The 24,862-nt window shown below is 38.7% G+C and overlaps 1 protein-coding gene across 1 annotated transcript in view; it reads left to right on the top strand.

Annotated features, from left to right (window-relative positions):
* The first annotated feature begins 599 nt into the window (after window positions 1-599).
* The window catches only part of LOC131402901 (5'-3' exoribonuclease 2-like), a 47,664-nt gene continuing 23,401 nt past the window's right edge, over window positions 600-24,862 (top strand). Inside the window, 9 exon segments of the mRNA XM_058537378.1 lie at window positions 600-721; window positions 18,806-18,933; window positions 19,016-19,127; window positions 21,081-21,192; window positions 22,930-22,988; window positions 23,065-23,154; window positions 23,931-24,001; window positions 24,111-24,163; window positions 24,642-24,799. Coding sequence (XP_058393361.1) covers window positions 647-721; window positions 18,806-18,933; window positions 19,016-19,127; window positions 21,081-21,192; window positions 22,930-22,988; window positions 23,065-23,154; window positions 23,931-24,001; window positions 24,111-24,163; window positions 24,642-24,799 — 858 coding nt within the window. The 5' untranslated portion in view covers window positions 600-646.

The raw sequence follows: 24,862 nt of genomic DNA, 5'->3' as shown, positions 1-24,862 counted from the left end.
AGCAATTATTTTATACTCATAAATGTAGCTGGAAGGTTCAATTAGATGCTAAATGCCGGCTAGATCCCATTTTATAACTAAAGGGAGTTACGCAAACCAGCCATCATTCGTGTAAAATACCTAAAAATATTCCTTTTCATAGTCCAAGTACGTACTGTGGCACAAAACCGGGAGAAACCAGGACATAGAAATAATGAGTGTGTTTAGATGCTTTGATTTTACTCTGAATTGAGATGGGTGAGAAAAAGGAGGTGATCAAACCGGCAAGGAAGACCTACCTCCCCGGGCGCCTGCGGAGCACGGGGATCCCGCCCCAGTGGAACCCGAGGGCTGGGGAAGCAAGACGCCGGTGCAGCCCGGGATTCCCCGCGACTCACATGAGGTCGACCTCGGGCTTCAGGGCTGGCACCACTGAAAGCTAACGCCGCAAGCGAGGCCAGCCGCAGCCCCCACCACCCGGTCAGCCGTAGAACCCCGAATCCGACAACCAGCCCGGCCGCGAGCCTCCTTCCCGGCTTCCCCTGCGGCGGCGGCGCCATGACATCACTTCCCGTCGACGGCGCGCACGTGGGAGGAAGTCCCGGTGCCGCGGCTGCCGCTCCCGCCTGTCTGTCTGGTTACGTTCGTCGAGGGCCGCGCCGCTGCTATGGGAGGCCCGGCTTTCTCTCGCTGGCTCAGCCGCAAGTCCCCGTCCATCATTGTCGACTGCGTGGAAGAGAAGGTGAGGAGGTGCGTGGCGGCAAGCTCGGAGCCCCAGCGCGTCTGGGCCGCGGCCCTCGGGACCCGCCGCCTGTCCCCGGGGTGCCGCGCCGGGGCCCGCGCTGCTCTGTGGGCCCCGCGGGCGGCCGCGGCCCGACACGCGGTTGGTCGCCGACACTCGTTTTCGGGGCCCTGGGAGAGCAGCCTCGGCGGGGCGAGGGCCGAGCAGGGTCTGTGCTCGCTGGAGGGCTGCTCCTCCCTGCCCGCTTTTTCCGGCCCGGAAGGCCCCGCCCACGGCTGTGTTTCCTCTCGGCGCAGCGCGTTTCGGGTTTCAGAACAGGCTCGAAGGTGTTGGGCTGCACACGCCTGGCCCGCTGAGTTAGCTGGGGAGCGAGGCGCACGTGTTGATCCCAGCCTCTCACAACCTTGTAAAGTAACCCCCCCGCGGCGAGCTTTCTGTTGTTTACTGCCCGTGCTCGAAAGGTTTTCTCCTGGTGTGAAAGGACTGTTGTTGCTGTTTTAGATCCTACGGTGAAAGCAGCATCTTAGAAACGTCTAGGACGAGACAGAAGTCTCATAAGTGCCCCCTTCTCTAGGTGCCCCGACTGCTGGACAGAAGGCTTGTTGAAATTTTCAGAATTCCTGGATGCACTTAAATACTTGGTTGGTTGTTTGTTAATGTATGTGTCGACTTCTGGCCGTTATTGAGTTTTCTCTTTATCGTTCCGTGATCCCGTCCGAGTTCGATTTTGTGCTTGGAATTTCTGGATTGGGAAGGTTCAGCGGCGCTTCATGCCCCTCGCCCCTTCGTTTTTGAAGGAAGTGCCCATCAGTCACAGTGAACTGCATTCTTTTGCTGAGGTTGGTGAGATCTTGATTTTTACTTAGCTCCTATCCAGGAGGAACCGAAAGCCTGGTTTTGACGGCAGTTTCAGTATTCCTTGTGTTTTTCCCAAAGAGAAAGTGTTAAACTGAATGCTGGTTTCCTTTGTTTTTAAAACTTCCATCAAACTTGACTTGCATCTCATCCCATTTCTACTCTGTAGAGATAACCATTTTTAACTGTTTTGGTTCTGTCTCTAGATATCATGATTATGCCTGATTTATTGGTTTTGGATCTATCTATTGAATTCTAGCTATGATAGAAGAGGATTGCGTCACTTATGCGGCATCCCCTGCCCCATTCCTAATAGTAAATCACTGTCTTTATTTCTTCTCTTGGTAAGCTTTATAACTTTGAGTAATGTGTCTTTTTTATTACGTCTTCTATTTAAAGTATCCCTTGACTTCTCACTTTCTAAGGTTAGGTATTAGCTTTTCTACCTCTGCTGCTCTTACTCTTCACCCCAAGCTTGCCAGCTGTCCTTTTGCCTTGTTGGCATCCCAAATTAAATTGTCAGGGCTTTGGCTATATATGGGATTGTTTTAAAAGCTGAAAAATCAAATAGTATTGTAAATTCTTGTCACTTTCCAGATTCAAGTTATGCTGTGATACTGTTTCTTTTCTTGTGCTACTTTTGTCTTTTTCTTGGTGTTCTTTTTCTGTTTTCCTCTTTATACGGTTCCACATCCAAACTCGCTGTTTTATTAGGTATTCTATCAAGTCCTCTTTCTTCTTGGAGACTCCTTCTTGAGGTCTTTATTTCTGTTGCTGTCACACCTGGTTCTTTAGGCTTGTTGGAAAGCTGCTTCCTGAGATTTTTAAAAATTCCTTTCTTCAGTTGAGGGTACTATTTTCTGATCATCTTTCTTGGCCTAAATCCTTCCTTGGTTTTTATTCTCAATTGAATTCTTAAGAAATGCCGTGCAGGGTGTGAGTTTTCTGAATCTGTTCTACCCTTGTACACATGAGTGGTCATTAGCTAGGCATCAAGTTCGAGTTTGCAAGTTAGTTTCCCTCAAATCTTTGAAAGTGCTGTTCTTTTGACTTATGTCATCCAGTATTTTTGATGAGTTTTTTTTTTTTTTGGTGAGGAAGACCGGCCCTGAGCTAACATCTGCCAATCCTCCCCTTTTTGCTAAGGAAGACTGGCCCTGGGCTAACATCGTTGCCCATCTTCCTCCACTTTATATGGGACACTGCCACAGCATGGCTTGCCAAGCGGTGCGTCGGTGCCCGCCCGGGGTCCAAACCGGCGAACCCCGGGCCGCCGCAGCGGAGTGCTAGCACTTAACTGGTTGCACCACCGGGCCGGCCCTGTGATGAGAAGTTGAATGTTAATGTGATTTATTTATTTAACTGATACTTATGTAGTATTTAACACATACCAGGCACTGTTCTAGGCACTTTATAGATTAATTTATTAAATTCTCATAACAACCACATGACTACTACTCCTTACTATTATTACTATTACAGATGAGAAAACTGAAGCACAGAGGGGTTAAGTAACGTACTCAGGGTCACTTGGCTAATACATGGCAGAGCCATTGTCAAAATCAGGAAGGCCATGCGCTTAATTTCTATGTTCTGCTTTCGTTCTTTTGTAGTTGATCTATTTTTCTTTCTGAATGTTTTCAAGATCTTTATCCTCGGTAGTGTAAGTGTTCATGATTGTGTACTTAGGTATAGATTCTTTTAAAATTTCAGTTTATTTTGATCGGTGCTTGGCTGACTCTGAGGCTGAGGACTTGTGTTATTCAGTTCTAGGGAATGCTCCTTGATTGTTTCTTGACCTCCTTTTTCACTGCCCTCTCTGAACTCTGGATCCTGGTCCTCCTAGGCTGATTTATTTTTCTTTCGTCTCTCTGTTCTCCCCCTCCTCTCGCAGCTTTATTGAGGTATTATTGACCTACAACAAACTGCACATATTTAAAGTGTACAGTTTAATACATTTTGAGATATGTGTACATCCATGAAACCGTCACCATAATCAAGATAATGAGCGTCACCTCTAAAACATTCCTTCTGGCCCTTTGTTATTCCTCCCTACAACTGTGTGCTGCCTGTCGTTAGTCAACCACTGATTTCTGACTCTGTAGATAAGTTTTCATTTTCTACAATTTTATATACATGAAATTATATAATATGTACTCTTTGTTTTACCTGGCTCAGTTACTTTCATTCAGAATAATTATTTTGAAATTCGCCCATGTTCTTACATATATCAATAGTTCATTTCTTGTTATTTTTGAGTAGTAGTCTGTGTTGTGCATGTATCACATTTTGTTTGTTCCTTCACCTGATTGAGGAACATTTGGATTGTTTCCAGTTTTGGGCTATTAAACAAAACACTTCTGTGAACATTGGTGTACAAGTCTTTGTGTGGACATGTGCTTTCATTTCTTTAGAGAAAATACTCAGGAGTGAAATGGTTGAATTGTGTGGTAGGTGTGTGATTAGTTAAAAACTTGCCAAGCTGTTTTCCAAAGTGGTTGTACGATTTTACATTGCCGCCAGCATGTGTGCAGGCTGTAGTTGCTCCACTCCCTCTCCAGCACTTAGTCTGGTTAGTCTTTTTGAGTTTTAGCCGTTCTAGTCTAGTGTTATCTCGTTGTCGTTTTAATTTTCATTTGCCTGATGACAGATGATGTTGACCATCTTTTCAGGTGCTCATTTGCGTGCTGTATATCTTCTCGAGCAAGGTGTCTATTCAAATCTTTTGCTCATTTTTAAGTTGGGTAGTTTGTCTTATTGAATTGTAGAGTTTCTTACGTGTTGATATATCTTTTGCAGGTATTTTCTCCTACTCTGGCTTACCTTTTTACTTCTTACCAGTGCACAGAACAGAAGTTTTTAATTTTAATGAAGTCTGTTTTATATATATTTTTTTATATTTCCGCTCTTTGTATTGTATTTAACGATCTTTGCCAAAGCCAAGGTCACTACAATTCTCTCTTGTGTTTTCTTAGAGATGTTTTATAGTTTTAATTCATCCCATGGTTTCTGTTTTAAGTTTTTTAATATGATGAATTACATTGATTTTGAAATGTTAAACTCGCCTTGCATTCCTTGGGTAAATCCCACTTGGTCATGGTATATTATTTTTATATACTGTTGGATTCAATTTGCTAAAGATTTCTTCATTTATATTTTTACATTTATGTTCAAAAAGGATATTTGTCTGTAGTGTTCTTGAAATGTCTTTGTCTAGTTTTAGTTTTTGAGTAACCTTGGCCTCAGATTGAGCTGCGCGGTATATACCCTCCCCAGTTTTCTGGAAGGGTGTGTCTAGAATTGGTGTTATTTCTTGCTTAAATATTTGGTAGAATTCACCAGTGAAGCTTTCTGGGCCTGAAGTTTTGGGGGAAGGTTTTTGTCTACAAATTCAATTTCTTTAGTAGATATAGAGCTATTCAGATTATCTATTTCTTTTTGAATGAGCTGTTGTAATTTTTAACTTTCACAGGTTTTGTCCATTTCATCTGAGTAGTCAAATGTGTTGACAAAAGTTGTTCATAGTATTCCTTATTATCCTTTTACTATTGATAGAAAATGTGGTGATGTCACCTCTCTTATTTCTGATACTAATTTTGTCTTTTCTCTTTTGTTCCATTAATAGTCTGGTTAGACTGATCTCAGAGAACTAGCTTTTGGTTTCATTGATTTTTCTCTGTTGTTTCTCTGTTTTCTTTTTCATCAACTTCTGCTCTTATTTGTTTCTTATGCTCACTTTGTGTTTAGCTTGCGTTTCTTGTCCTTATTTCTTAAGGTGGGAACTTAGGTCATTGCTTTGGTACATTGCATTTTCTCTAATAAAGGTGTTGAGTGCCATAAACAGCCTTCTAGATACTGTTTCAACTCTATGCCACAAATAATGACATGTTGTGTTTTCATTTTCATTCAGTAACAAATATTTCCTGATATCCTCTTTGACTTCTTCTTTGGCCCATTGCTTATTTAGAAGAGTATTATTTAATTTTCAAATATTTGGGAGATTTTCCAGACTTTTTTTCTGTTATTGATTTCTAATTTAGTTCCCCTGTCAGAGAACATGCTTTGCATAATTTGAATCTTTTAAAAGCTTATCTGATTTGTTGTATGTCCCAGGATATGGTCTTGGTAAATGTTTCATTTTGACTTTAAAAAGATATATGTGCTGCTGTTATTGGGTGGAGTGTTCTATAAATGTTATCACGTTTGTTGATAGGATATGAAAGACTTGAACAACATTTACTGATTTTCTGTCTCCTTGTTCTGTCAATTATTGGTAGGGGTGTGGAAATCTCCTATTATAATTTTTTGGATTTGTTTGTTTCTTCTTTTAGTTCCATTGTTTTTTGCTCCTTGCATTTTGAAGCTCTTTTATTAGGTACATAAATGCTTAGGATTGTTATGTCTTCTTGATGAATGTACTCCTTTATCGTTATAAAGTGGCCCTCTTTATCCCTGGTAATATTCTTTGCTCTGAAGTCTACTTTGTTCAATATTAATGTAGCCAGATCTTTTGACTAGTGCTAGCATGGTCTATTTCCATCCTTTTACTTTTAGCCTGTTTGTGTCTTTATATTTAAAGTGTTTGTTTTTGTAGACAACATACACTTGGGTCTTGCTTTTTTATAGTTTGATGATCTCTGCCCTTTTTTTTTTTATTGTGGCAAAATATATGTAACATAAAAATTGCCATTTTAACCATTATAAGGTTTAGAATTCAGTGACATTAAGTACATTTACAATATTGTGAAACCATTGTGACTCTTCATTTCTGTAACTTTTTCATCATCCTAAACAGAAACTCTATACCCATTACACAATAATTCCCCGTTCTCCCTTCTCCCCTACCTTCTGTCTTATGAATTTGCCTATTCTAGGTACCTAAGATGAGTGGAGTCATATAGTATTTGGCATTTTGTGTCTGGCTTATTTCACTTAGCATGTTTTCTAGTTTCATCCATGTTTAGCATATATCAGAGTTTCATTCCTCTTTAAGGTTGAATAATATCCCATTGTATGTGTTTATCACATTTTGTTTGGACACTTGGGTTATTTTTACCTTTTGACTGTTGTGAATAATGCTGCTATGATCATTGGTGGACAAGTATCTGTATGCCACATCAGTGCTTTGGGTGTATACCTGTGAGTGATTCCTGCTTTCATTTCTTTGGGTATATACCTATGAGTGGAATTGCAACATCATATGGTAATTCCGTGTTTATCTTTTTGAGGAACTGCCACACTGTTTTCACAATCTCTGCCTTGTAATTGGGGCATTTAGAACATTTACGTTGAATGTGATTATTGATATGGTTAGATTTAAATCTATCATCTTACTGTTTGTTTTCTGTCTCATCTGTTTTTTGTTTCCCTTCTCCATTTTTTCTTCTTTTGGTGTAAGTATTTTTTATGATCTCGTTTTATCTCTTTTTTTAGCCTTTTAACTATTAATTCATTCAACCATCAATTTCTTCACTTTGTGTCCTTGGCTCATACAGTCCTCCATTCGTTAGCTTTCTGATCTTGGGAAAATGACTTAAACTCTCCTAAACTCGAAAGAACTGGAGCTTCTTGCATTACACCACACTGCTCCCTACCATCTCTATCCTCTGGTCATTTCTGTATGAGAGCTGAAGTAAGGCAGAGTGTCACCTTGTTTGACCTCAACTGGAACGTGTGTGTTGATAGACTGAAATTTTTCACTGCTCTGCTCATGTTTGCGAATGACCATGAGAATGCTGCAAATACTGATTTGGGATTCCAAAAAACTTTTAGTGAGTAGGTGAATTCACAAATATGGAACTTGTAAATAATGAAGATCAGCTATATATGTACCACATAGGGTGGTTGTGTGGATTAAATCAATTAATACAAGTTAAGTTCTTCAAACAAAGCCTTACACAGACTCATTTGATGTTTCAGAAATTTATTTGGTAAGTGAGTTTTTAGTAGTTTGTATGTCCAGGTATAAGTGAGGATATTTTTATGTCTAATTTTTGGTGACATTGCATAATGTAGAATTGTGCTCTTTTCATGTGGTGAAATCCAGGTTTCCTACCCTGCTTTTTTCCTGTCACTCGTCTACTTCATTTAGTCCTTTTTTTTTTTTTTTTTTTTTTTTGCAAACATGCAGGCATGGCTTTAAGGGCAGGAAGGATTAATGATGAACAAAAGCGATGTTGCTCTCTGACCCTACATTCTGCTTTCTTCACTATGATGTTTTTTTTTGGAGCTGGCTACTACATTTTTTAGGCAGCTTTATTGAGATATGATTCACATACCATACAATTCACCCATTTAAAGTTTATAATTCAGTGGTTTTTTAAAATATATTCACAGATGTGTGTAACCATCACCACAGTAAATTTTAGAATATTTTCATCACCTCAAAAAGAAGCCTGAACCCTTCAGCTACCATCCCTTTATCCCCTGACCCTGTTTACCCCATCCCTAAGCAACCACTAAGCTACTTTTTTGTCTCTATAGATTTCCCTATTCTGACTTTCCTAGGAATAGAATCATATAGTATATGGGTTTTTTTTTGGCTGGTTTCTTTCACTTAGCATTATATTTTCAAGGTACATTTATGTTGTAGCATATGTCAGTATCTCATTCTTTTTTATGACCAAATAATGTTTCATTGTGTGGATATACCACATTTTGTTTATCTGTTTGTGTGTCTTTGGACATTTGGGTTGTTTCCACCTTTTGACTATTATGAGTGATGCTGTTACATTCATGTACAAGTTTCTGTGTGGACATGTTTCCATTTGTTGGATATATACCTAGGAGTAGAATTGCTGGGTTACATGGTAGCTCTATGTTTAATTATTTGAGAAACTGCCAGACTATTTTCCAAAGTGGCTGCAACATTTTACATTCCTGTGGCAGTGTTTGAGGGTTCCAGTTTCTCCACATTCTCACTAACACTTGTTATCTAACTTTTTTAATTTTAGCCATTCTAGTGGGTATGAAGTGGTATCTTATTGTGGTTTTGATTTGCGTTTCCCTTATGACTAATGATACTGAGCATCTTTTCATGTGCTTATTGGCCATTTGTATATCTTCTTTGGAGAAATATCTGTTCAGATTCTTTGCCTATTTTATATTGGGTTGTCTTTTTATTACTGAATTGTAAGAAGTTTTTTTGGGGGAGGAGGTGGGGAAGATCAGCCCTGAGCTAACTTCTGTTGCCAATCCTTCTCTTCTTGCTGAGGAAGATTGGCCCTGGGCTCACATCCGTGCCCGTCTTCCTCTACTTTATATGGACGCAGCCCCAGCATGACTTGATAGGCAGTACGTTGGTCTGTGCCTGGGATCAGAACCCATGAACCCTGGGCCGCCAAAGTGGAGCGCGCGAACCTAACTGCTACACCACCGGGCTGGCCCCAAGAGCTTTTTAATATATGTTCCGAATACAAGTTCCTCATTACATATATGATTTGCAGATATTTTTTCCCATTCTAGATTGTCTTTCCACTTTCTTGATAGTGTCTTTTGAAGCATAAAAGTACTTAATTTTGATGATGACGTTTAACTTATTTATTCATTTATTTAGTTGTTTCTGCTTTTGGTGTCAGATCTAAGAGTCCATTGCCAAATACAAGGTCATGAAGATTTATGCCTGTGTGTTCTTCTAAGTGTTTTATAGTTTTAGCTCTTCAATTGAAGTGTATGATCCATTTTGAGTAAACTTTTGCTTATGGGATAAGGTTAGGGTCTAACTTCATTCTTTTGCATATAGCTATTCAATTGTCACAGCACCATTGGCACCCTTGTGAAAAATCAGTTGACCACAGGTGTATAGGTTTATTTCTGGTCTTTCAGTTCTGTTCCATTGATCTGTATGTTTGTCCTTGTACCAGTACCACACTGTCTTGACAACTGTTGCTTTGTAGTAACTTTTGCAATTGGGAAGTATGAGTCTTACACTATTTATTCTTCTTTTTCAGAATTGTTTTGTTAGTTGTAGCTTGTTGCCTTAGAATTCCGTATGAATTTAGAATCAACTTCAGAGTATGAGTTTTGCATTTCTTTGGTTAATTTATTCCTGGTTTTGGATACTATTGTGAATGGAATTGTTTTCTTAATTTTACTTTTGGGCTTTTCAATGCAAATGTATAGAAATTCAATTGGGTTTTGTATATTGATCTTGTATCCTGCAAGCTTGCTGAACTCATTTATTACTTCTAATAGTTTTTTGGTAGACTCTTTAGGGTTTTCTATATACAGGATCACTTCATGCGAATAGAGATAGTTTTACCTCCTCCTTTCCGATATAGATGCCTTTTATTTCTTTTTCTTGCCTAATTGCCCTGGTTAGAACCTCCGCTACAATTTAGAATAGAAATGGCAAGAGTGGAAATCATTGTCTTGTTCCTAATCTTAAAGGGAAACCATCCAGTATGTCACCATTAAGTATGATGTTAACTGGAGATTTTTTGTAGATGCCCTTTATATTGAGGAACTTCCCTTCTGTTCCTAGTTTGAGTTTTTTTTTAAATCGTGAAAGCGTGTTGAATTTTGTCAAATGCTTTTTCCTACATATGCTGAGATGGTCTTGTGATTTTTTGTTTTTCATTCTATTTGTATGATGTATTACATTAATTATTTTTGGATGTTAAACCAACTTTGCATCCCTAGGATAAATCCCACTTGGTCATGGTGTATAATTCTTTTTATATATTGCTAGATTCAGTTTGCTAGTATTTTGTTGAGGACTTTTACATCCATGTTCGTAAGAGATATTAGTCTGTAGTTTTGTTTTCTTTTTTTTTTTTTGGTGAGGAAGATTAGCCCTGAGCTAACATCCGTTGCCAGTCTTCCTCTTCTTGCGGAGGAAGATTGGCCCTGGGGTAACATCCGTGCCCGTCTTCCTCTATTTATTTTTTTTATATGGGACACCGCCATAGCATGGCTTGACAAGCGGTCCATCAGTCCATACCCGGGATCCAAACCTGTGAACCCTGGGCCGCCACAGTGGAGCGTGCAAACTTAATCTCTACGCCACCAGGCTGGCCCCTGTAGTTTTGCTTTCTTGTGACATCTTTGTCTGATTTTGGTATAGGGGTAATATTACCCCCATAAAATGTGGTGGAAAGTGTTTCTTCCTCTTCTTTTTTTTTTTTTTTTTTTGTAAGAATTGCTGTTAATTCTTCCTTGAGTGTTTGGTAGATTTCAGCGGTGAAACCATTTAGGCCTGGGCTTTTCTTTGTGCATAGTTTGTGGATTACTGATTCAATCTCTTCACTTATTATAGGTTTATTCAGATTATCTTGAGTCATTTTTGTAGTTTGTGTTTTTCTAGTAATTTGTGTATTTCATCTAAGTTATCTAATTTGTGTACTATTATTCATAGTATTTGTTTATAATCCTTTTTGATTCTGTAAAGTTGGTAATCTTGTCCTGTCTTTTTTTTTTTTCCCTTCAGTTTTGTCTTTTTTTTTTATTGATGTTTTAATAGTTTTTAACATTGTGAAATTTTGGGTTGTACATGTTTGTTTGTCCATCACCATATATATGTCTCCCTTCACCCCTTGTGCCCACCCCCCACCCCCCACCCCCATTGCCCCTGGTAACCACATACAGTTTTCTCTGTCCATGTGTTGGTTTATATTCCACATATGAGTGAGATCATACAGTGTTTGTCTTTCTCTTTCTGGCTTCCTTCATTTAACATAATACCCTCCAGGCCCATCCATGTTGTTGCAAATGGGACGATTTTGTCTTTTTTTATGGCTGAGTAGTATTCCATTGTATATATATACCACATTTTCTTGATCCAGTCATCAGTCGAGGGACACTTAGGTTGCTTCCACTTCTTGGCTATGGTGAATAATGCTGCAATGAACATAGGAGTGCATAAGGCCCTTGGGATTGTTGAGTTCAGGTTCGTTGGATAGATTCCCAGTAGTGGGATAGCTGGATCATAGGGCATCTCTATTTTTAATTCTTTGAGGAATCTCCATACCGTTTTCCATAGAGGCTGCACCAGTTTGCATTCCCACCAGCTGTGTATGAGGGTATTGAAGTCTCCAACTATTGTTGAACTGTCTGTTTTCATTTCTGTTAAAAGTTTCATGTATTTCAATGCTCCATTAATAGATGCATGTATGTTTTTAATTGTTGTCTTGAAATGTTGACTATTTCATCATTATAAAATGTCACTGTCTCTAGTATTCTTGTTTTAAAGTCTGTGTTGTCTGATGTTAGTGCAGCCACTCCAGATTTCTTGTGGTTGCTGTTTGCATGATATTCTTCCCCATCCATTTACTTTCAGTGTTTTTGTCTCTGTGACTCTCGTGTGTCTCCTGTAGACAACATATAGTTGGATCGTGTTTTTTTAAATCCCATCTAACAATCTTTCCCTTTTGATTGTTCAATCTATTCACGTTTAATGTTACTGATAGAGTTGGATTTACATCTGCCATTTTAGTTTTTGTTTTCTATATGTATTTTCTAATGTAGCATTTTAATTTCATTAGTGATCTTTTTTTTAGTTTTTTTTTTTGAATTTTTTTAAGTCATTGCTCTGGGGTTTACTATACACGTCTCATCAGCTTTAGATTTGTACTAGCTGAATTTGGGTAATATGCAGAACCTTTACTGCTATGCAGCTTGATTCCCATTTTCCCTTTTTTTTTGGTATTGTTGTTATATGTATTATATCTGTTAATGTTACAAACTCAACATTGCATTGTTATAATTATCATTTTACCATCTGCAGTCATTTCCTTAGCTCATTGCAACTTTGCTTCCATCCACCTCCTTTTGGGCTGTTATAGGAAATACATTACACTTACATTAAATTGTGCGTTTTAAGCCATGATACATTGTGTGATATTATTTTATACAATTGGTTTTTAAATCAGTTAAGAATAGAAAGGATAAACAATATGTATAATTACCTTTCCTGGGGTCACTTGTTTTCAGCCTGAAGAACTTTCTTTAGTATTTCTTGTAAATCAGGTCTACTAGCAATGAATTCTCTCAATTTTTATCTAGCAAAGGCTTTATTTTTTCTTCATTTTTGAACAGTACCTTTCCTGAATATAGAATTCTTAGTTAACAGTTTTTTCCTTCAGCACTTTCTATGTGCTATCCCACTGCCTTCTGGCCTCCCCTGTTTCTGCTGGAAGCCAGCTGTCAGTCTTATTGGGTTTCCTTGTAAGTGACTCATCATTTTTCCTCTTGATTCTTTTAAACATTTTTCTCCTTGTCTTTTACCTCCAGCATTTTTTACTCTGATGTGTCTGTTTGTGGGTCTCTTTGTGTTTATCTTACTTGGAGTTCTTAGAGCTTCCTGCATGTATAAGTTATTGTTTTTTAATAAATTTGGGAAGTTTGGGGTTATTATTTCCTTGAATATTTTTTCTGCTCCTTTCTCTCCTCTCTTTTCAGTACTCCAGTTCTGTGTATGTTCGTGCATTTAATTGGTCCCGTATTTCTATCAGGCTCTGTTTATTTTTCTTCATTCTTATTTCTCTCTGCTCTTCAGCTTGCATAAATTCTATTAATGTATCTAAGTTTGCTAATTCTTTCGCCAATTCAAATGTACTGTCAAGCCCCTCTAGTTGAATTTTTTATTTCAGTTACTGTAGTTTTCAACTCCAGAATTTCCACTTGTTTCTTTTTTGTAATTTTTATCTTTGTTGATATTCTCTATTTGATATAAATTGTCATCATAACTTCTTTTATGTACATCTCTTTAGTTCTATGAACATACTTATAATAGCTACTTTAAACTCTGTTCTGTTAAATCTAACATCTGGATGCTCTCACAGGCAGTTTCTGTTGCCTGCCTTTTACCCAGTGTATAGGTCATACTTTTCTGTTTTTCTACATGCCTGGTAGTTTTTTGCTATAAATAGGACGTTTTAGATAACATATTGTAGCAACTCTGGGTATTGGCCCCCCACCCCCAGACTCTTTCAGGGCTTGGTACTGTTATTTGTTTATATACCAGCTGGATTATTTTAGTGAGATGTATTTCTTCCTCACTGTGTTAGACCTCTGATATTGCTCTCTGGGTGGTGCAGTTTGGGGCATGCCCAGAGCCACCCTAGGATGACAGGTACAGGTAGGACTCTCTCCCACTCTTGCCCTCATTACACCCAGCAGTTAACCTCCACAATTGTGGCCCATTGCTGTGTTGTTTTCAGCAGTGCCCTGGGGCATAAATTCCTCTACAGACTAATCCAGTCAAATTGTGGCTCCTGCCGGGGATTAGTTTCTGAGGTTAATGTTTGGTACTTGTACGAACCCCAAGAGGGCTCTTCCCAGCTGTCTCATTCCCTGGTTCTCTCCTACAAACTAGCTGGCCTATAGTCTGGGCTGTATCTTCATTAGATCCAGGATTCTCTTCCCACTTGCTTTTCACCACAACTTGCACTGTTCTTGAGAGTGTCTTTAGGTTGAAACTTTTCCATGCTCTGTTGTATTGTCAATGCTGAATTTTCTTAGGTTTTTGTGACTAGATTGCTGTCTTGCCCTAGGACCGTTTCCAAGGGCTGTAAATGGTGTTATTTTAAAAAAAAATTCACTAGTTTCCCCGAGAAGCAGGTGAGCAGAGCTACTCACGCTGTCATGCTGGAAGTCGATCTCTCCAGTGTTATCTTGTGTCTTAGAGAGCGAGGATCAATTTCACACGTTTTACATGTTTTGTGTCCTCTGTAGCACTGGCTGTAGTCTTTGATGCACATTATAAATGTTCAATAAATTCATGTTGAATCTAGTGAAATTATAATCAGTCAGTCTAACATACTGGTTAAGATCCCAGCTCTGATTCAAACTGCTGGGTCTCTTGGCAGTAGTGTGACTTTGGAGAAGCCACTTAATCCCTCTCAGCATTTGTGTTCTCATTTATAAGTGGGCTACTCTGTACCTCACAGGGTTCTTGTGAGGCGAGAGGGGAATAATCCATGAGTAGAATCCCTTAGAACAGTGCCTATCACATTTTAAGTGCTTTGTAAATGTTAGTGATAATTAATAGTCCTTGTTGACTAACACGGTATAAAAATGAGGACCTAAGATACATACTACTTGAAAAAATACTAATCACTAAAGATGTTAAAATTTTCTATTTGGCAACTGTATCGGTATTTATGGCCTGAATTTTTAACCAAAATGCTGCAATTTGAAATTTTCCTTAGCCTTTTGACCATTTCTCCCCAAAATATCACCCATGTTTTGCAGTTCTTGAGTTCCAAGCTGCTTTAAGGGAAATCTAAAACCAAATGCTGTAGTTTGGCATCTGACTTCCAGTAGTGAGAACTCAGTGTTACAGTGGAACCTCAGGCGTGATTCATGGTTTTCTAATGCTGCTGTTAAATACTGTGCAGGCTCACACAAAAATGCATACGCTTAGCTGTCACTGACAGGAGTGGCTTCAGCTTTACGTTTGAGGAGCCGGAAGCCTTATTATAAGATTGGAAGAGGAAGGTGGTGGAAACTCATTTTGGGGGTTTATTTCAAAACCTGTGGAGTGTGTTTTTATACAGACTCACTATTTGCATGTTTGTACCATCTTTAATTCTTTAAATATCTTCTTTTTTTTTTTAAACAGTTTTATTTACTTATTTTTTTGTGAGGAAGATCAGCCCTGAGCTAACATCCGTGCTAATCCTCCTCTTTTTGCTGAGGAAGACCGGCTCTGAGCTAACATCTATTGTCAATCCTCCTTTTTTTTTTTTCTCCCCCAAAGCCCCAGTAGATGGTTGTATGTCATAGTTGCACATCCTTCTAGTTGCTGTATGTGGGACGTGGCCTCAGCATGGCCGGAGAAGCGGTGCGTCGGTGCTCGCCCGGGATCCGAACCCCGGCCGCCGGTAGTGGAGCGCGCGCACTTAACCGCTGAGCCATGGGGCCAGCCCTTAAATATCTTCTTTATCTTGATTCCTTGGCATCTTTGTGTACAAATAGGATAATTTCCCAACTGCCTATTAGGGATAAATAGATCCCTTTCTTTTTCGTGAAGTGGAGGAGAAGTGGGATTGCTGCTTGGCGGAACTGCTGGACGGCCAGCCCTCTGGGTAGATGTGCACCCTGTTGCTCTGGGGAACTGCTAGAGAGCCAGCGTACTGCGCTGCTTTTCCTACTCAAGCGCCCGTGTTTTCTGGGAATCCTGTCTCCAGTTGCCTGCTGCACGTGGGACCTGAGGGGGTGAGAGGAGAGTGCAGGGGTTGACCCACCTGGCTCTTCCTGCTGCTGGTGGTGATGGATCATCCAGAGACTATCCCTTGAGCCCCCTCTCTGGGCCTGGAGCCTTCTTGTGTTCTCCCACTTCTCGGCTGCCGAACTCCTCTCTGCCTGTTTTAGGCTGTGTGCTCCATCTTGTCAGATCTAGTTTTCCACATTTCAGGCATCCCTCATGGTTTCTCAGCCGCAGAGGGTTCTTCTGGTATTCCAGTACAGTTATGCAGTTGTGATTATTTGTTTGTTTTTAGTCTTTCATGTGGTCTTGGAGTAAAAAGGGAAGGCTGCAGTGTGTGCTCAGTTTATCATCTGGTAAATCCAAGAGATAGTGAAAAGTTCTTTGAAATGAATTGTTTTTAGGGTTCAGAGTGGCTCTCCTTTTAGCTGCCCTTTGATTGAGGATCTCTTTAATGCAGCAGGAGACACGTTGGCTTGTGTTTGGCAAGGCTCTTGAGGAGTGAGTTCCTTTGGTGAGCATCAAAATCTTCTCTTGAAGAAAGAAACTCTAAGTTTACGTAATTAATGTGTTGACTATATCTACAGTAACTCCTGAGAGGAAAGTATGTTCAGTTTTCTTATTGGGAATGCCTGGAGCTCTTTTCTCAAAGTTAGGACCTCCCCATGCACCCTTCCCCGTGCTATACTTTCTAGGTAGTGGAAGTAGAAATTCTCATGTAGCTATACGCAACATCCGTGAAGAGCTACAATATGCCTAGTGGTGTGCTAGGCGCTAGGGCCGAGGTTAGCAAGCCAGTGTACAGTTTTTGTAAATAAAGTTTTACTGAAACACAGCCATACCCATTCATGTCTGTATTCTTTATGGTTGCTTTCACTCTACAAAGGCAGATATGAGTTGTTGCAACTAAGGTCATATGGCCAACAAGTCTAAAATACTAACTATCTGGCTTCCTGGGGAGCATAAATAAAGTGGGTGTGGATTCTCCTGAGTCTGGTGTCTATTTGGTGCAGGAGAGAGGAAAATGTGGACTTTGGAGTGTAGAGGTTAGTTGGATAGGCAGAGAGCCTCCTGCCTTCATAGAATTTGTTTTGTTATGTTTGGGGGTCATCAGGTTATCTTTTTCAATAGACCCCCCAAAAATTGACCTCCTGCTTTCCTTACCAGTTATCCCATTCACTGCTTCTGATTGAACCCCTCTTTCCTGATTCATAGCACGGAGGTATGGAACACTGTCTGATAGCTTCTTCCCTATTCTTCCCTTAAATCTCTTTGATATCCTTTTCTCCCAATTATAAATCCAAACTGAAGCTCAATCTCATTCCTTTCCCTCTCTCTCAAAGATAACCACTGTCCTGAAATTGGTGTTTATCATTCCTTTGCTTTTCTAATTTTGCTTTCATTGCGTATGTATTCATCCCTGAACAATACCTAATATTGTTTTGTCTGTGTGATGACTTTGGATAAGTGGTGTCCTGTATGTGTTCTTCTGCAGCTTGCTTTTTTGTCTTAGCAATATATTTGTGACCATCCAGCTCTATTTTTTGAATCTCACTTCTATTTGATATTCTACTATATGGACATATCACAGTTTATTAATCCATTCTTTGGGCTCTTTTTTTTCCCTAATTAAGTTGACCGTTTATTTATCTATTTTTAATAGCTTTATTGAGATATAATTTATATACCGTAAAGTTCACCCATTTAAAGTGAACAATTCAGTGGTTTTTAGTATATATACAGAGTTGTACAACAATCACTATTATCTAATTTTAGGACATTTACATCACTCCCAAGAGAAATGTTGTACCCACTTGTGGTTACTTCCTATCTCCCTTCCCTTTCCTCTACCCTCAGATTAAAGCTAATCTATTTCTGTCTCTATAGGTTTGTCTATTCTGGATCATATAAATGGAATCTTTTGTGGTCTTTCATGACTGGCTTTCACTTAGAATGTTTTTGAGGTTCATCCATGATATAGCATGTACATAGTGGGCTTTTAAATTGTTCACAGTTTTTTGCTGTTACAAATGATGCTTTGCATGTGTTGGGGAACTATTATTTTTTAAGTGACTTTTACTATTAGTAACAGTAAAAGCCTATCTCATATTCTTATTATCTGCTGAAGCTCTGGGAGAAAAAGACAAAGAAAGGTAATGTTTATCACAAAAGTATAATTGAGTGCCTCCAGAAGTGAGTAAGGCACAGTCCTTACCTCTTGAAGAATGCACAGTGTAGCTGGGTTAGAATGACAAATTAATTATAAAACCATGGAAGTGCTACAAGTGAATAAGCAAAATTCTGTGGAAATGCAGAAGGAAGAGCAGTTCATTTCTTAGGAGATGTGTACAAAGCGTTATAAAATGAACGACATTTGATCTGAGTCTGACCCTGGAAAATTACTGAGATTTCAGGAAGTGGGTGTTGAGAGAGAGGAAGCAGTGTGCAAAGACATTGAGAGATGAGAGCGTTTTCCAGGAACTTAGACGAGATGGGCTGGACCTGAACAATATCGTGGTGGGACAGGAGACTAGGGTGGGTCCAGGCTCATTGGTTTACACCCGCTATGGGAATCACTGGGAGAATCAGGCAAGATTAAGATGCAGCCACATTTGTATTTTAGAAAAAAAAACTCTGGCAGCATAGAGGGCAGGCTGGAGACAGGAGAGTCTAGAGGCGGGCAGTCCATACGAAGACTGTTCCAGTCTTGTAGGTGAGAGATGATGCCCTGATGCTGTTAGCGTTTTTCATGTTAAATTGACAGGACTTATTGGAATGGGTGGTAAGGGAAAAGAATTCTAAGGTGACTCCCCTGGTCTCTCGCTTGGACAACTGAATGATTTGGAAATTTGATAACTATCCCCCACATAGAGAAGATTAACTTGTGTTGGAAGCTGTCTCCTTTCTACAAATGAAATATCTACTTCAGTTTGCTTTAAGGAATAAGATAACTTATAATTTAAAGATTGCTTAAAGTGTTTTATTTCCAATTCAGAAATGAAACACAGGTATTTACTGAGCCTAGGTTATATCAATTTCAGACTTGAACAATCAAACTACTATTAATTATCATTTCCTCATAGCCAAAATAATGCAATGGTGTAAAGATTCCTGTTGATGCCAGTAAACCTAATCCAAATGACGTGGAGTTTGGTAATCTGTATTTGGATATGAATGGAATCATCCATCCCTGTACTCATCCTGAAGACAAGTACGTAACCTGTTTTTGTGACTGACATCACCAGTTACAGAGGAGTACTATATTATATTACATTGTTTGCTTATCATTATAGACCGGCACCAAAAAACGAAGATGAAATGATGGTTGCAATTTTTGAATACATTGACAGACTTTTCAATATAGTAAGACCAAGATGACTTCTCTACATGGCAATAGATGGAGTGGTAAGTGCTAAAATAATTAACTTAGAGTCTTCCGTTTTTGTTTTTGCTGTGTTCCCAGTGTCTAGAATGAAAGTCAGCTAAATAAAGAAAAATATTGAGTGTGGTAAATTTGAGAAAGCAAACCTCATCCTTCAGTCATGCATTCAAACACTTTTTATGCCTGTTTTGTACCAAGTACTGTGAAATGCTGGGGATGTTGGTGACTGCCCTTGCTTTTGAAGGGCTTACCAGTAAAGGGACAGAGACTTAGATAAATGAGTGAAGTTAGTTATTTATGGGCTTTATAGGCACTAGATAACACATGCAGCATGTTGAGGGAAGAAGGTATCAGTGCTACTAAGAGAGTTGGAAGATAGAGAGGAGGTGACTTTTGTCCCATTTCTTGAAGGATAAAGAATAATTGGAGATTGGTGGGCAGTGGAAGGGGATGGATGGGACAGATATGGGGAGGGAGGACCTTATGGACTTCTCAAATGTGGCAGGTAAACACACTCTCCATGCCTATGATCACACTAACATATTTGGGCAACTGTAGGAGTTTTAGATTGGAAAGGAAAGTAGAGTGATGACTTGAAGAAGGCCTTACCTGCCACACTCAGGAGTTTGGATTTTATCCTATAGGCTGTGATTAGTCATCACAGGACCTTAAGAGGGGAATAACTTACTGACCTATGATAATAATATCAAGTAGTTTAGGTTATAATTGGTTAGCAAACTATATACCAGGGTTCAAGGAAAATTAAGGTAAATCATAAGCCTAAATTTATTTATCCATATGCAAATAGATTCTCTTTATGTTTTAGATTTAGCAATTGTAGTAGCTAATGGAATGATTTTGAAAATCCAGAAAACTTTGGGTCCAAGAAGATTAACTTTTCTGTGAGGTTCTCTTTACTCAAAGAAAAATCTTAGCTACCTGATAACTTGTTAAGTTGTAGTTAAAGTGGAGTAAAGAATAAAGGGAACAGGAATATGTCTTATTTGGAGCATATTCCAATTCACATTAGCTAAGTTTCTTGAAGAAAATTTTTAACTTTACTGCAGTATGCCCTTACTGCTAGATCAAGTATAAAATATGTACATATTTGTGTGCGTTGTGTACGTGCTCATGTCTGTAACATGTTTTTTTCTTAAAATATAAATGTAGATCATAGAACTTGGTGCTTGAAAGAATTAGATTAGGTGGTCTCATTTTACAGAAAAGGGAACTGTTTAAAAGAGAATATAAAAGAACTTATTTTTTGTAGACAGGATACTTTAGAGTCCCTTCCAACCCCAAAACTCAGTTCAGTAACTTCAGAACCTTACAGTCCAGTTCACTTCATTTAGGTTTATCCAGTGATTTAAATTTCACTTGGTTAGAATGATTTAAAAGTACTTTTGGTAAAAACCTTGTTCCCTGTCTCCTGCTGTGCTTGTAGAGACAGAGTGGTGATTATGAAGCTTATTGTGGGAAGTACAAAATGGAAGTGCCTTGGGGTCCTACAGATCAAGTAGTTTTCTTTTGCTTTTATAGGGCATTGTGGATCTCATTTGGAGACCGTCCTTCCTCTTAGGCAAGGACAGAAGGAAGCTCTTCCTGATTCTGGTTCTGTAGTCATTGTCTGCTGGCTGAGTCTTTGAGTCAAGTGAGCTTTCTTCTTGGGTGCTTTGAAGCACCATAACCCAGTGAAATTGGCATTAGGTCATGGGGCCTGCACTGTTAAGTGCTGTGGCTTCATAGGATGTTTGTCCATTTGATATGTCACTCACTGAGCTCAGCTTTTAGGTTCTTGGTCCAAATTTAAGTCCTCAGGATCTCCTGTCTGTCGTGAAAGGATTATTAGACATATTACTTACCTTTTCCATTTTAGTGTACTAGTTTTATAAAAACAACTGATTCAAAATAATGTGCAGATTTAGTTGCAAATATTTTGAATAATATTATGTGAATGTGAAATACATGTTTTTCAGGAACCACGTGCTAAAATGAACCAGCAGCGTTCGAGGAGGTTCAGAGCATCAAAGGAAGGAATGGAAGCAGCAGTAGAGAAGCAGCGAGTCAGGGAAGAAATACTGGCAAAAGGTAAAGAAAATGAGTCTTGAAGGTGGACTTTTTATAAGATGTATGCAGAAGGGGGAGGGGCGGCAACTTTTTCTTTCAAATAGATAAGGTTTTAATTTACTTAGAATCCCAGAATATGCAAGGAAAATTTATGTTCACTGTTGAGGAAAAGTTGTTAATGGAATTCTTCACTATTTGTTTCCAAACTCTGTAGTAAAAGAGAAACTTGGGAATACAAGGAGGGAATTCTGGTAGGGAGAGCAGATTGTCAGTCCCTCTCAGGACAAGTGCAGCTCTTCTGCTAACTTTTCTATATCTGTAAAACAAATATTTTAAGTGCTTCTTACTTCTTTTTTTCTAATGGGGGCTATTAGAAAGCTAGCATTCTGTAAACATTTTCCTCAAATCAGTCTTGGTAGCGTGCCTATTGCTTCCTCTTAGAACTCAGAGGTCTACATGAGGAGGCCTGGGATGATGTGATCCATATTCCAGGCTTTCACCAAGTCACACACACTGTCAGTCTAGATTGATGTAGCAGGAACCGAGGCAGTGAGGTACCCAGGGTTCTCTCAATTTTGAGGAGGGGAGGGGTGGGATGTGGCCATTTTTGCAATTCTTCAAAGCCTTGAAATTCCTGATGGGTACATAGGTAGGAGTTGGCTAAAGCTCAGAGAGGAGAAAGGTCAAGAGGTCTTCATGCCCACTCTGACTGGTTCTTTCCCAAGACACCTGTGTGTGAGATGGGGTGTGGTTGTAGCAGAGTGGTTTGTTTGGTGTTTTGTTACATAGGGCAATATGATAGACCAGGAAAGCCACAGTTTATTGGCTCAGGATATTACACTTGGAAGTTGAAAAAGGATACCATAGTGTAGTCAGGTCAAGCCTGCAATTATGATACATTCTATGTTATTTTAATTTGCTAGAAGTATGCGAGTATATAGTTACTTTTAGCTGTAGCTTATACTAATACTCTAAAACCTGTTTGTATCTATAACAGATTGTCTTTGATTTTAAAGATGTCTTCTTTCTTGAACATGTTATGAAATATGTTTGTGTCTTGAGAAAAAGCTAATCAGTGATACAGAGGGAAAAATAGGATTTTTGTATCCCTCTAGCTGATATTTTTATTTCTTATCATTTATTTCTTATCATAAGCTGTGATAAATTCAGCATTTTAATTTGTTTTTCTTTTTTTTTTTATAATTTTTATTTATTTATTTTTCCCCCCAAAGCCCCAGTGTATAGTTGTACGTCATAGATGCACATCCTTCTAGTTGCTGTACATGGGACGCAGCCTCAGCATGGCCGGAGAAGCGGTGCCTCGGTGCGCGCCCGGGATCCGAACCCAGGCCGCCAGTAGCGGAGCGCGCGCACGTAACGGCTAAGCCACGAGGCTGGCCCTAATTTTGTTTTTCTAAGGCACCTTTATTTTAAGAACTGGTATCAAATTAGAACCCCTAACCCGTGTGTGTATTCTGCTGCAGAGGGCCTTAGGAAGAACATCATAATTTTTATATTTTTATATAACAATATAGTATCTTTTGTGTACTATATATTGTTTGACACTTCTGTTAAAGCTTTATTTAAATTTGAGGAGAGGAATCTTATTTTCTTCCCAGAAAGGGGAACATTGTTCCTCAAGTGACAATACTTCTCATTTTTTTGTATTTGAACTTACTGTTTTTGTTGTTTGGGCTTAATATTGTGTAGTTTACCTCACTTTTTATGGCGATAACAAAACATTGCCTTTTTCTCTAGGTGGCTTTCTTCCTCCAGAAGAAATAAAAGAAAGATTTGACAGCAACTGTATTACACCAGTAAGTAGTCTCAGACTTTGCTGGCTATTGCTAACTCTTAAATGATAGCTTAATTTATTTCCTTCTATCATTTTAGGGAACCGAGTTCATGGACCATCTTGCTAAATGCCTTCGCTATTACATAGCTGATCGTTTAAATAATGATCCTGGGTGGAAAAATTTGACAGTAAGTTTCACATTTTGGTACTTCAAAAAGATGAAGGTGATATTTGAGTCTATACTTTGATATGACTGATAGTATTTTTTTCTTTTTTCCCCCCTGTGAAATCCTAGTTGACTGTCAGAGGAAAGGAGAGGCTGCCAGGGTTATTAGAAATGGGATGTCTTGCATGATCCAGTTTTAGACAGTCGAATTTTCTCTCAATGCCAATTTTTTGTCCTCGTACCGTCACTATGAAGCCATAAAATGGTACTCATGGTTTAAAAAATATCTATTTATGTATGAAAGTAATTTTTAAATGAAAATTTCTATTTGAAATCAAAATATAGCAAAATTAAAGTCGTGGGTCTGCCTTTAAAGAATCACTGTGTTCTCCTAAGTATTTACGTAAAATTTAAACAAACTGTTGTGTGATTTTAGGGCATAAGCCTATTTCCCTGTTATTAGGTGTGGGAAATTGTGTTTACTGGGTGTCTTTTATTGATTGCTCCCAGGGTTTGTGTGCTTCAGTGCTGTGTCCTTAGGTGGCAGTGAGAATGGTGGAGACTTGTGACTGGTCGGTTTTGCTAATGGCTAAGTTTAACCCAGACATTTGATTTTCTATTCCATGTGGTAAGTAAATAGTTTTGGTGTTTAATACACACACACCTTATTAAGAAAAATTTCCAATTAATAACATCTTAATAGAATTATCCCAGTTTATTTTAAGATACTCAGTTCTGTTGATTTTTGTCCTAGAAAATTGGAGATGAGCTGAAAGTGTTAAAAACTGTCTTTTATAGGTTATTTTATCTGATGCTAGTGCTCCTGGTGAAGGAGAACATAAAATTATAGATTACATTAGAAGACAAAGAGGAAAAAATCACTTATGAATATCTGATTGACAAGCCATTATATAGAAAATGGTAAAATGTGATATTCCTCTGGTATAAATATAATAAATATATGTTTTCTCCTCCTTTAGCTCAGCCTAACCATGACCCAAACACTCATCATTGCTTATGTGGAGCAGATGGTAAGTTTCTTCTTTGGAATTTGAGTCTCTTGGATTAAACCGTAGCAAGTTGATGAGTTGGTGTATAGTAATGAATTATTCATGATTGCCTGGAAATTCTAAAGTGCCTTGCTGATTTTATGTTTGAGAGGAAATTAGTACTGAGTTATTTAATCTGTGATTAATGTTTACCTATCTTTAATTTTTTTCTTACATTTTTCTACCTTTTAATATGGCTGCACATACCTTTAAAATGGACGAGTGTTGACTCCTGAGTGGTAGTCTACACTCTAGGCCCATGTATCTGGGGGACATCTTGTTGGCTGAGAACTACTAGGAAGTTTTAGGCATTTTGACTTTGCTGCCTCTGTTTGTGTGCTCCTTTGGGCTTTTCTTTGTGTTGGTGTCTTGTGTTATGGTAATGTCTTATGTCTTTGGTTATGGTAAGGATCTTCTGAAAGTGCTCACTGTTCAGTGTTTTGTCATTGTTGATTGATAGCTGATCTCATTATGCTCGGCCTTGCTACATATGAACCCAACTTTACCATTATTAGAGAAGAATTCAAACCAAACAAACCCAAGCCATGTGCTCTTTGTAATCAGTTTGGACATGAAGTTAAGGACTGTGAAGGTTTGCCAAGAGAAAAGAAGGGAAAGGTAAGAAATTTGAGATGGTAGTTGCCTCATTTTTAAAAATTTTATTTTATTTTTTTTGTGATA

This window comes from Diceros bicornis, unplaced genomic scaffold (assembly GCF_020826845.1).
Source record: "Diceros bicornis minor isolate mBicDic1 unplaced genomic scaffold, mDicBic1.mat.cur scaffold_333_ctg1, whole genome shotgun sequence".
In the NCBI taxonomy this organism is placed as follows: domain Eukaryota; kingdom Metazoa; phylum Chordata; class Mammalia; order Perissodactyla; family Rhinocerotidae; genus Diceros; species Diceros bicornis.
This window is presented reverse-complemented; position numbering and strand designations above follow the sequence as displayed.